This window comes from Tenrec ecaudatus, chromosome 13 (assembly GCF_050624435.1).
Source record: "Tenrec ecaudatus isolate mTenEca1 chromosome 13, mTenEca1.hap1, whole genome shotgun sequence".
NCBI lineage: Eukaryota > Metazoa > Chordata > Mammalia > Afrosoricida > Tenrecidae > Tenrec > Tenrec ecaudatus.
This window is the reverse complement of record NC_134542.1, coordinates 91,972,138-91,984,856: the sequence shown is the minus strand read 5'-3', so window position 1 is coordinate 91,984,856 and position 12,719 is coordinate 91,972,138. Positions and strand designations below refer to the sequence as shown.

At 48.5% G+C, this 12,719-nt stretch overlaps 1 protein-coding gene across 1 annotated transcript in view; it reads left to right on the top strand.

Annotated features, from left to right (window-relative positions):
• KIF5C (kinesin family member 5C) overlaps nt 1-12,719 on the top strand; it is a 205,416-nt gene that overhangs the window by 126,196 nt on the left and 66,501 nt on the right. The window contains exon 12 of the mRNA XM_075529815.1: nt 9,565-9,740. Coding sequence (XP_075385930.1) covers nt 9,565-9,740 — 176 coding nt within the window. The remainder of the gene's footprint in view (nt 1-9,564; nt 9,741-12,719) is intronic.

The following is a 12,719-nucleotide window of genomic DNA, read 5'->3' as shown; positions in this document are numbered from 1 at the left end:
CTGGGACGTGCCATCAAGTTGGCTCCAACTCTTAGCGACCCTCTGCACAACAGAAGGAAACCCTGCCCGGGCCCGCACCACCCTCCCCGTTATTCCCATGCCTGAGCCCAGCGTCGCAGCCACTGTGTCCACCCATCCTGTCAAGGGCCTTCCTCTCCTCCCTGCCCCTCCACTTTACCATGTCAGGTGACACACCAAAAACAAACAAAGGAATGGCTATGGGCACTTATGCATTCATCCATGTAAAGGTTCATCCATGTAAAGGTTCATCCATGTAGAGGTTCATCCATGTAAAGGTTCATCCGTGTAGAGGTTCATCCATGTAAAGGTTCATCCATGTAGAGGTTCATCCATGTAAAGATTCATCCATGTGCAGGGGGACTAGAGGCTATGGGCACTTATGCATTCATCCATGTAGAGGCTAATCCATGTAGAGGTTCATCCATGTAGAGGTTCATCCATGTAGAGGTTCATCCATGTAGAGGTTCATCCATGTAGGCTCATCCGTGTAGAAGTTCATCCATGTAAAGGTTCATCCATGTAAAGGTTCATCCGTGTAGAGGTTCATCCATGTAAAGGTTCATCCATGTAGAGGTTCATCCATGTAAAGGTTCATCCATGTACAGGGGGACTAGAGGCTATGGGCACTTATGCATTCATCCATGTAGAGGCTAATCCATGTAGAGGCTAATCCATGTAGAGGTTCATCCATGTAGAGGTTCATCCATGTAGAGGTTCATCCATGTAGGCTCATCCGTGTAGAAGTTCATCCATGTAGAGGTTCATCCGTGTAGAGGTTCATCCATGTAGAGGTTCATCCATGTAGAGGGGGGCTAGAGGCTCTGCATCAGGGCCCTGGGTTGCAGTTCTGACTGCTTGGAGCAGAAGTCACAAGAGCTGGCAGTGGGCATTGCTTCAACTGTGGAAGTAGGAAGTTGAAAGGTGGGCTAGAGAAGAGGCAGTGCCCTCGACTAAAATCCCAAGTGGCGGGAGATCACCAGATTGCTTTTTCAATGTGACACATCTGTTTATTCCCCACTTCCAGGAGACAGTTCTTGTCAGTGCCTCCTGGGAGTTCCTGCTTCCACACTGCCATCTGAGGAGCGCAGGCGCGACCCAAGAGTCTTGTCAGTCCTCTGAGCTCCCCCAGGGAGAGAGACTGCTTATGCTGAATGATGTGCTTACAAATTTAAAGTTTGTTATATTCCACCTGAGAGAGTAAGGCCAAAAGAGAGTGTAGCAGAGGAGGGTGTGTGTGTGTGTGTGTGTGTGTGTGTGTGTGTGTGTGTGTGTGTGTGTGCTCACGCGGGTATGTACCCTTTATCCAACATGCTGTTTTGAACGTAGAATGTGGTTGGAATAGAACGTTTGAGAAAGGTAAAAATAATATGGTGTCGGAACTGCAAATGACTTTGGAAGGGTCTAAGCAGATAAAGGCACAGTGTTTAGGGGAGCCCTGGTGGCATAGCGGTTCCTCACTGGGCTCTGATTCACAAAACCGGCAGTTCGAGACCACCAGCCTGCTCCGTGGGAGAGTCTCGGGAATTCACTGGGCAGTTCAATCCCGGCCTACAGAGTTGCTGTGCGTCAGCCTCGATTTGATGGAAGTGAATTTTGGTTTAGGTTTAGGCTGCCAACCAAGAAGTGGGCAGTTCGAAACCACCAGTCACTCCTTGGGAGAAAGATGAAACTTTCTACTCATGTAAGCCATTACAGTCTCAGAAACTCACAAGGGCATTTCTACCCTGCCCTAGAACAGTGGTTCTCAACCTGTTGGTCATGACACCCTTGGGGGTCGAACGACTCTTTCACGGGGTCACCTGTTTCATAACAGTAGCTAAATGACAGTGATGATGTAGCAACGAAAATAATGTTATGGTTGGGGTCACCACCACATGAGGAACTGTATGAAAGGGTCGCAGCTCTAAGAAGGTTGAGAACCACTGTCACTAGGAGCCAGACTGGACTCAAGGGCAGTGAGCTTTTGTTGTTGTTTGTTTAAGCCAGGGCTCCTCAACTTTTTAAACAGGGGGGCAATTCACTGTCCCTCAGACCTGTTGGAGGGCCAGACTATAGTTTTTTTAAAAAACTATGAACAAATTCCTATGCACACTGCACATATCTTATTTTGAAGTAAAACAACAAAACGGGACAAAAACAACCGGTGGGCTGGATAAATGTCCTTGGTGGGGCACGTCTGTCCCACGGGCCATAGTTTGAGGACCCCTGGTTTAAGCGGATAATGTGAAAAGAGGTGAAAGCAAAGTATGTGTGACCCCATGGTAAGTGACAGCCAAATTGCTGTAAAACATGCCACTATCGTTTCATTCCATTTTCCCACGAACTTTTGGAAAAGCCTTCATATGATTCTGTCCCTTCCACTCCTATAGGCTGGCCTTTCTCCACTGCCACCCCTGTCACTTTCACCGCAAGCCACCTCTTTTCAACCTGATCTAGCCTGAGGGGGACTTGCATGTTCTCCTCGAGCCAGAACGGAGCCTTGGCTCTCAGAGTAGGCTCCTCACTGATAGACCTGTCCTTGTGGCGGCAGCCGCTGTTAGCTTCCATCATTCCGGCTCATGGTGGCCTCCGGTATGTGGAGCCGAACTGCCCCAGAGGATGTTCCAGGCCCTGAGCCATCTGTGCCACCTGGGGAAAAAATCCACCGCCATCAAGTTAGTTCCAACTCACAGGGTTTCTGAACAGTACATCTTACAGGGGTGGGGTGGGGTAGGGGTGGGGACAGCCTGACCTTCCAGTGAGCAGTCCAATGCACGACCTACTCATGCACCACCAGCCTCCTCGGTACAAACCGTAGCGCGCCTTCATTCATTTCGGACATTGCAAAAACGGCAGAGTAGCTTCAGGCAAGGCTACCGTTGCTTTTAGAAAGACTGAGTCTTCCAGTGGGGCACTTAGGGGGTCAGGGTTGCCAGCAACAGGAGCCGAGCCCACCCTCCCTCCTTGGCTTAAAACAAAAGAAAATCCATTAGCAGTGAATGAATGCGACACAGAAGCAGAGGAACCGTGGAGGAAGCAGGCAGAAGCTGCCCCTGGATGCTCATAGACGTCACACCGGAGTGAGTCCTCTTCCAGTGACTTTCCTGTCCTCACATCACATTACGCGGCGGCTCCGACTCTCGGGAGTGAAGCAGGAGCACTGTGCCTGGTGGTGTGCCTTGGCTGGGGAAGGGGAGGGCATGCATTGCCCCCTAAGACTGCGTGCAATTGGAAGGGTGTGTGTGCAGGGTATGAGACTGGGTGTTGAGTGGCTGATAAACGGCAAATGTCCAGTGCAATTTACTAGTGACATCTTGTGGGCTACGAGTGATGCCAGTCTTCGAATCTAGAGACCTGGCTTAGTAAGCACTTGTGCGTCCTGGAAATTTGTTCAGCCTACAGGACCAGAGAGTCTTGATGGAGTGGGGCAGTTACCAGGACAAAAACATTTTCCCCCTATAATTTATAATATATATTATACATAGTGTTCATAGAACTCTCCTGTAATAATATATTTTGGGGTCTTATATGTCTGTAATATAGTGGCATGTCGTGTAGATCTAGAAATCGTTTGTTGACTGTGGGAAAAGGACATGGTTAGTCCCAGGTGGTAGTGATGGATTCAGGTGGGAGCAGGATTCAGAATGCTTTATGGGTCCCAATTTATCCCCTCCCCCATCCATCAAGAACACTCTTGGCAGTGGTAGGCGGGACCCCTGAAGCCCTAGTTTCATTAAGCGTAAGGTGGTTGGTCCACAGTCCCCCGTGCACTGCCAGGCCAGTGTTTACAAGTGCTTTCTTGTCTAATCCGTCTTTGAATCTTGTACCTAAAATAAAACAGCCTTTTCCCGGGGCTTAAGTCAGACTGACGACCTGAAAGGCCAGGTGCCAACAGTGTGCGGGGCAATGCGCCGACGCTCAGCATTTCTGCTTGGTCTCTAGCATAATGAAATTCCAGAGTGGGGTAGATTTACCTCACCTGCTAAAATCATACGAAGACACGATTTCATCACAGAGGGAGAAGGCTGGGGAACCTCGGATCGGCGGCGGCCTCTCTAACATATGTTCTCCAGGTTTGAAACCTGCCAGACCAGCATGCTCGGTTCTATGAACGAAGGCAGTCTAACACGGTCTGAGCTGGGCTTCTGCGGAGCTGCGGGGCCTCCGTGGTGGGGACTGTGATTTGCTGTTTCAGCCTCCCACGAATCTGCGGAGGATACTGGCCGCCCTCCTACATGCACCATGATAATAGACCTTTGAGATGCCCGGTTTGTTTGGGCCTCGTCTCTGTTGAGGTCACAGCTAAAGGGGATACTGACCGTTGGGACTGACGTGACCTATTTAGGAGGTCACCAGTGGGCACAGTCCGGAGGCACCAGCGTATGTCTTAGAAAACGACTTGCGAAGGGATCTGAGAATGGTTTAAACTGCTGACAGTATTTTTAGGAACTAGGGTGACGAACGATGCTATTTGCATGCAAAATAATTCCATGAAGGGAGTGATTTTTCCCCTCTTTCTTTTTCAAGCCTCACATTTATGTAGTGACATCTTGCACCCAGCTGCTCAGACCCATCTGGCAACCTAAAGGTTTCCTATGAGTTTATTCGATACAGAAATTTTCTACTATTCGAGCGGGCCCTGGGCCTATTGCGTTGGTGTGGAAAGGGCCGCGGTGGGTCCTGGAAGCGCCAGCACATCCACCCGCGTTGGCGGCAGGCAATTACGTTCCTCTGCTCTCCCGAGGTTTCAAGGACGCGGAATTTGGGAAACGGATAACTAGCTTGTTGCCACGTCATGTGTAAAATGTTAATGAATTACTGGCGGTCCTAATGATTTCCTTTTGGGGGGTGGGGTGGGCAGGCGGTGTGAAAAATAAAGGGATGTGCTTTAGAATTTTTAGCTAATAGCCCTAATGAGAATTTTTGATTAGCCTGTCGTTCTAGTCTCTTGCTACGGATTTATTTCTGGGTTTTGTAGAAACGCTGTTTATGCCCTTGGGGGTGGGGGTGTATTTCATTTCATAATTAAAATGCGCCACAAACCTTACAGGTAACGTGCCAAGTGAATGCTCCGGTGTAGACACAAATCTTTTTAGTCCTTAAAGGTAATTACGTCTGACAAGAGTAAGTGGCAGGGACGCTGCTTGGAAGAAGGGGACGGTTTCTTGTGGGGGTTGGGGGGTGGGATGCGGTGGGGGGCGGGACAAGGGAGAAGCCTTTTTATTCTAGAAATGGGATGTTTTGCGATATTATAACCGCTTTCCCTATAGAGAGGCAGGTATATGCTTTAGGGGATCCACCGGGAGAGATCTTTTCCCTTCAAAGAGGGAGGATAAATATAGATGCTGGTCTGCCCCCCCCCCCTCCCCAGGACAGTGTTTCTCCAGGGTGCGGTTGCAGCTTCTTCCTTGTCAGTTCTGTAAGTGCAGCCAGGCGGGGGCTTCTCCCGAGGCTCGGCCACGGCAGGACAGGGAATAGTCTCCATTAGCGTGGCGGGATTGCCATGGAGACCGATGGCCTGGTGTCCAGGCGTGCACAGCGCTGGGAATTCACAATTCCCAGACGTGACTGTGAGCCGGCCGGTGCGGTTAGCTCGGTGCTGGGCAGGGCAGCGGCGCTCCTCCGCAGGTGCCTGCCGCTTTGTCCCCCCGGGTTGCCACTTTGTTCTCAGCCTGAAAGGCTGCCGCAGAAAAGAATCCCTAGGACGGCCTGACCTTTGGAACATAAACTGGGAAGAGTCCCTGGTTGAGATGTGTAGCTTTGTGGGAGGCGTGCTGGGGCTTTGGTTCCGAGAATCGTTCCAGAGACAGTCTGCTGTGGTCGAGGTTTCACATATCGTTTCAATAATAAATACAAATCAACCCGCAACAAAGCTTGGTGTTTCATTTTTGGAATGCACGCAGGGCCTTGCAGGAAGAGCCCAGAAACCCTAATCTCAAACTGGGTAACAATAGCAATTGTCCTGAGAAGCCTAAAGAGTTGAGAATTAGGCAGGGAGAGAAAAGGGGCTAAGGGATGGACCTCAAAGAATCCCCCTTTTGGGTTGCACATACACTAACGGCATTTTCAGAACCACTCCCTGAGGAAGCCGTTGGTAATGCCTGGATGCAATGCAGGCCAAGAGGTGAAGCAAGAGAGGGGCTTGTGATTAATTGAATGTTGTTTTTGTTTTTTAAGATTCATGTCCTTGGAGATGTAGATGCTAAATCTGGTTGATTATTTTCCTGGTGCATCTAAACAGCATGGACCAGATTGCTGGCATTTTTCGTCATCGCACACAAACAACCTAGTACACAGAGATGCTGCAGGGCCTGCACCAGGGATGACGGCAGCTCTGGTATTTCAGTTTGAGCAAGTCCTAGAGGCGGTTCAGCCTTATTCTGTGCCCTCCCACATTAATGGAAACGCACATGCGGCTTTCCCGCTCATCCCACCCTCACTAAATTGGTGAGCCCTGGTGCCGCTGGTGGATGAGTGTTGGACGGCCTAACTGCAAGGTAGGAGGTTCAAACCCACCAGAGGCTCCGTGCAAGAAGGAGGAGGCTTTCTGTAAAGATTTAGTCTTTACAATCGGAACCGAGTCAATGGCTTTCGCGGGTCTTGGTTTCTCTCTCTGGCTGTTTAGGAACTGTGTTTTTGTGTCTTAATGCTGGTGTGGACGTGGGGTGCGTTGGCCTGTGGATAATACAACCATATTCTGGTAGCTTTCTAGTACTGAAGTACTAAGAATCTTGCTTCAACAGGTTGAAGCTGGAAGGGCAAATTGACTCTTTACCTGATTGCCCTGGTTCCAAATTCCAGAAGGTAGAGTGGAAGAATTGGAGCCAGAGTCCCAGAGGGAAGGATGTTGGTGCTGGCCATTTCCCCTGGAGCAAAACTCCCTGCCATCCCGTCGATGCTGGCTCAGTTACCCCCGGGGACCTCATGTCAGGTTCCTAGACTATGTTCTTTATGGGAGTGGAAAGCCTTGCTTTCTCCCTCACAGCAGCCTGGTGGTTTTGAATAGCTGACTTTCAGTTCGCAGCCCCACATGTAATCACTCCGTTACCAGGACTACTTTCCCCGGAGAGGGAGTAGACTTGGATGTTGGCAGGAGAATTTTCAGAGTTTCGTGTAGAGTCTCTATTGCTTAACTTGTTTAATTGATCATAGTAAGAACATATCCTGAATTATTTGTTTGCTAAGAAAAAAGCCTAAACAAGGGAATTTCAAAGAACTTGTGGAAAATTGGAATGGAAAGATAATGAAAAATTTCCATGAACGTCTTGAAGTTCCTTATATATGTAGTTACATGTTTTAATTGTAAGCACTTCAGGTGTTGCGCGCGCACGTGCACACACACACACACACACACACACAGATCTGTCGTAGGAACTGGGATACTTCTATCTGTAGAATTACCAGGCTGTGTCCCTTTAATTGGCCGCAATCCACTCTGCACACTAAAGTGGTTGATGGATGTGTTCAAGCAGCAACTAGAACTGAGTAAAATATTGATTTGGTTCAGGTTCACTTCGAAGGTAACTCTGAGACTGATTTTGTTTCAGGTCAATAATATTGAAAGAAAGGGGTTGGTTGAGTTTTGCGTTCAGCAGATTAAGCTTCTCCGGGCTTTGCGTCAAGTTGTTGCAGCTCCCAACACCGCCGGGCGTTTGTTGCCCCCTGTGAATGTGGGGTCCTCGTACACAGTCACACTGACTCGTCACAAAGGGTTTTATTTATGTTGGGGGTCGATGCACATTGTGGTCCAGTAGGTTCCTTGCAGTTCATTAGTCTATTATGGAGTTGATGAAGCTGGAAGATTAGGATTTTCATTCTTCTGTTGTGTGTGAGAAATGTTCTCTGGCGACACAAAGTGGTTTTCCCGGGGAATTTCCACAAAGTAGGTTTTATGGGCTGAGAACTGGGGTGAGGCTTGGAACCCTGCAGGACGTTCCCTGATTGTTGCAAAAATGAGTGTGAAGTTGAAGTTGAAAGTGAACAGTGTGGTGCAACAGTATGTGTCGTTGGGGTGTGCTTTCCAAGAAGCTCGTTTTAGAGACTCCATTGGGCCACACAGTTTTCATAACATCTCTTTGGGTACTCCCCCCCCCTTCCCCTGCAGTGCTTTTCTTGAGAGACACTGTCATGCGCCAGTCTGAGCACTGCACCTATTGCATCCCATGCCATTTGCAGCGTCCAGTTGGCAGTGCGTCCTGTGAAGGCTCCAACAAATGCTACTCCCGCGTTGGGAGACGTGTGGCGGGCAGGGTCTCTGCAGGGCCTTCTAGAGTGACTGGTTTTTCCCATTCTTAGAACTATCTGACATCACAGGAAATTATTCTCTTTGAACTCTCCAGCAGAGCCAATTAGTGCTCATTTCCTGGGGGAGAGAGGGCTAGTGGGAGGTGTGTCAGTGCAGCCCCCACCAGAGACCCTGGGCCCAGGAATACCCTTGGCTCCCTGCTTCCTTTCAGATTCAGGGACTTATAAATTCGGAGGGGCTTGGGGCCAAGCGTGTTCTTCTCTTTGTCCCTGTCAAATGGATGGATTCCATTGTTGTTGAGAAGATGCAAGCACAATGCCTACCTGTTGAGCGGCGCGATGTACTGACTCTGCTGGGACGGACATGCTCGCCTTCCTTGACCGCATTGTTTCCCTCTCGTTCCCCTACAGTTGCTGCCCCCTAAAGTTTCGATCTCATTTTTCAAGTTGCTGACGTCAATTTGAATATACAGAGAATTCCTAAAAGAGCTTAGTGCTCTTGGCAGATTTTTTTAAAAACTAGTTAAGCTAAAGAGTAGTTTGGGTTTGAGAATACTCGAGGGCGTATTTTTGGCTTAAGGTTTAAAGATTATCTCAGGGCAGTAGTTTCGGGGATTCATCCAGTCCCGTTGGATCCAAAAAGTCGAGAGTGCATGAGGATTTGGAGGTTTGTTCTACTTGGACCCCTTTTTGATCGGGATTCTTCAATTGAATCTTTAATCGGGTGCCCAGTGATGGTAGCTGGGCACCATCGGGCTCCTCTGGTCTCGTGGCAAAGGAGGCCGCTGTTCAGGGAGGCCCTTGAGTGCTCTTTTAAACAAGGGTGGATTAGTCCCTGGATTTGGTTGTTTCTATTCAGGGACCAGTAACATAATTAATTGGTAATTAGGGTGCCTCAGGGCCCTGTTTGGCTTTGAATCATTCACCAGAGAGAAATGCTTCTAGTGAGGCCCCAGGATACTCATCCCCCAGAAAAGCAAAATGGATGTAAAAAAATTCTGGGTTTCGCTGCAAGTTGGAGTAGTTATGAGAGCTTATGAGCTTGCTGGAAACAACTGATGTGACGCATAACCCGAGCAGGTAGACGACAAGGTCCCATCTTCCTTAGTGACGCAGAACCCGAGCAGGTAGACGACAAGGTCCCATCTTCCTTAGACTAGTTTAGGTTAATTAACTATAATTTTTTTTTAGTTAGATAGATAGAACATGAATTCTGTATACAGCTCTTTAATATATCCTGTGTCTTTTTGACTCAGGGCGACTGTAACATTCTTCCTTCCAGGGTGAATTCATGATGAATGCTTTGGCCGTGTTTTGTAGGAGAAGCGGTGCCCGAGGATGAACAGATCAGTGCCAAGGACCAGAAGAGCCTGGAGCCCTGTGATAACACGCCCATCCTAGACAACATGGCTCCGGTGGTGGCTGCCATCTCCTCGGAGGAGAAGGAGAAGTACGACGAGGAGATCTCCAGCCTCTACAGACAACTGGATGAGAAGGTAGTCGGAGCTTTACCCTTCTCTCTGGGACCGGGGCCCAGACGGCAAGCGCCTGGTCTCTGGGCCACAAGCAGGATGTTTGTTTTCTTAATACTTGCCCTAGCTCTTGACTGGGTAGGCTCAGAATCACTTGATTCACATGGACTGAAAACTTGATTGGGAAAGTGGGGTGTTGGTATGTAGAGGCATGGGAACTAATTCCTACATAAAGGGGTGAATGTGTGATTTTTGTGTAATTTCCCTGCCTTTCTTTGTTGGTCTGCCCCTCACCCTGAGCACTCCCAGCTGTAGACTGAACACTTGATGGTAGAGCCAAGGTGGGTAACACTGACAAAGTGTATACTTCATCATAGAACCCCAAAGCCCCTAATAAGGATCCATTAAACTCATGATCATCAAGTCCATTCTGACCCACAGTGAACCCTACACAACAGAGTAGAGCTGCCCCTGTGGCTTTCAGAGGCTGTAAACCTTTCCTGGAGCAGATTGCCTCCTCTTTCTCCTAACGAGCAATTCATGAATTTGAACTGCTAACCTTGCAGTTGACAGCCAGACTCATAAGCTGCTATACCACCGAGTCTCTTAGGAACCATTAGTAGGGGCTCTTAAGAGATTGCCTGGTGGTGCTGTAGGATAAACACAAGGTTAATGGTTCAAACTCACCAACTGCTCTCCTGGGAGAAAAATAAGCCTGTCTACTCCCATAAAGATTTACCATCTCAGAAACCCTATATAAATTGCTATGAGTTGTACTTGAATAAATAGCTCTGGGTTTGGGGTCTGGGATTTGGGAGTAGTGGTCTATGATCTGATGACATCTGCCTTAGCCATGAAGCTCTTTTCGGTAGCATTCTCCTGTGCGTAGTTTATCATCCTGATTCAAGATGTTCAATTTTACAGCAAACTTTTGGGACTCACGTAATCATGTAAATGCATACGTTAGAACAGAGGGCGAGTGACCTTGGAGAGCATTGTGTATCGGTCGCTTCCAATGAAAGGTCGAGTTAGGAATCTCAGAGGCATAGGAAATTAAATTGATATTTCATATGATCTCGGCATATTGCCCTTGGTATATTCTAAATCCTTTTAGTTCATTTCATCAAGGTGGCTGGTATTTTTAGCCTGATTTAATCTACCCTGCAGTGATTTAGCTCAGAGTGCTTCCCGGACCCCTCTGACTTAGATGAAATAGCTTTGTTATGTTAACATTGCCATTCCAATAACCTTGGAGGCTCTTTCTTGGGGCACCTGGAGAGTCTGCCCTTCTGGAAGCCCATTCTGCTCCTGTGACTGAGTTGGCATTGTAACAACACAGTTGAACTCCAATCACCCAACTTTTCTGGAAACACATTTAATAAGAGTTTTTCATATCCATGCATGCTGGGCTAGTTGCCCTTTGGGCACTTGGCATATGAAGGGATTTCTAAAAGTTTGTGGGGGAAAATCTCACTAAATTTGAATTCTGATTTTCCTTTGTTTAAAGAAGTTTTTCATTGTGATGGAGGTGAAGGTTTCCAGAGCAGATCCTCAGCTTTCCATTCAATGACAGCGACACATTTTGCTTCAACTCATCCATCGCTTATCCTGCTTCCTCTGTGTTTCCCATTTCCATTCCCCCTTCTTTCCCAACCCTCCATCCCTTCGTAGATGCTGCCCTTTTGATCTTACGTGGTTGTGAGTCTAACAGGGAGGTGATTTCTGTTCCAGACCGGAGAGGGCATAGGCTGAGGTGGGGGGCTGTGGGGTGGGGGTCCTGCCAGTCTCTGCCCAGCCAAGAAGCCCAGTCTCTTTTATGACATTATGGGTCCCGTTTTCCCACGAATGTTTTGAAGTCCCTCATATTGTTACCTCTCCATTTCTAGTCCATCTTGTCCCATATCTATAGGCATTTTATGCCGAGCCTCAGAGGGGGGGGGCAGATCAATAGGAAGGTGAACGGTGGATGCCATGCAATTTCCCCAGAGGTGCACCCTTGTTTCAACAGTAAACGAGGTGTCATAACGCAGGTTGGATTTTTTTTTTTTATCACTTTTCATTTCTGAATTGATGAGCTCGTTTTTAATCCCAGAGAATCCTGGATGAAGCATGTGAACCTGATTTTTCTATTCTTTTCTCTGTGGGCAGCTGTCTGCCATGGTTGGAACTGGGATTATTTATCTTGGTGGCAGGAGGAGCTTTCCAGGACTTCAGATTAGAATCTGGAATCTGGTTTCTATCTTGTAACCTGGAGGACTGAACTCAGACAGAATGAGCCAAATACCCTAAACCCATCGCTGTGCAAATGGTCCAGACTCATAGTGACCCCGTAACACAAAGGGAGCCTGCGTCCTCGGGTCTCCGAGGCTGTCATGTTCACAGGAGCCGAGTCACATCTTTCTTCCATGGAGTGGCTGAGGCTTTTGAACAGCCAGCCTTTCATTTACTAGCCAAACACTTAGCCTTGGGCCACCATGGCTCAGCCTGACGTCTGGGGGCATTTCATTGGTAACTGCCAGGACCGGCCCGAGTCTCTGCTTCCTGATGACCAGCGAAGGAGTTTGCTATTCTGTCATCTTCCTTTAGCATATGCCATTGCAACGAGCTGAGGGACACCTTTCGCAGTCAACACTTGTGGTCCACAGCAGCCACGTCTTTCCTCGCGGGATGAAACTGAGACCCAGGAGGGACCTGAGTCCAGAGACCTCAGTCCTTGAGGACCCCAGTGCCATTAGCATGCACTCCCTCCCTGCCGTTCAGACTCATAGCGACCCTGGAGGACAGGGGAAAGCTGCCCCTGTGGGTTTCCAAAGCATCAACTCTTTATGGGAGTGGAGCGTCTCGTCTTTCTCCCAGCACACGGTTGGTGGTTCCGAACTGCTGACCTTGCGGTTCGCAGATCTCGGAACTACCACAGACTGACTACCTAGTTGTGTCGTATCAGTGGGATTTCTCTTTGTTCTCTTCTCAAAGGTCTAGCAGCTATGTCTATGATGATACGGG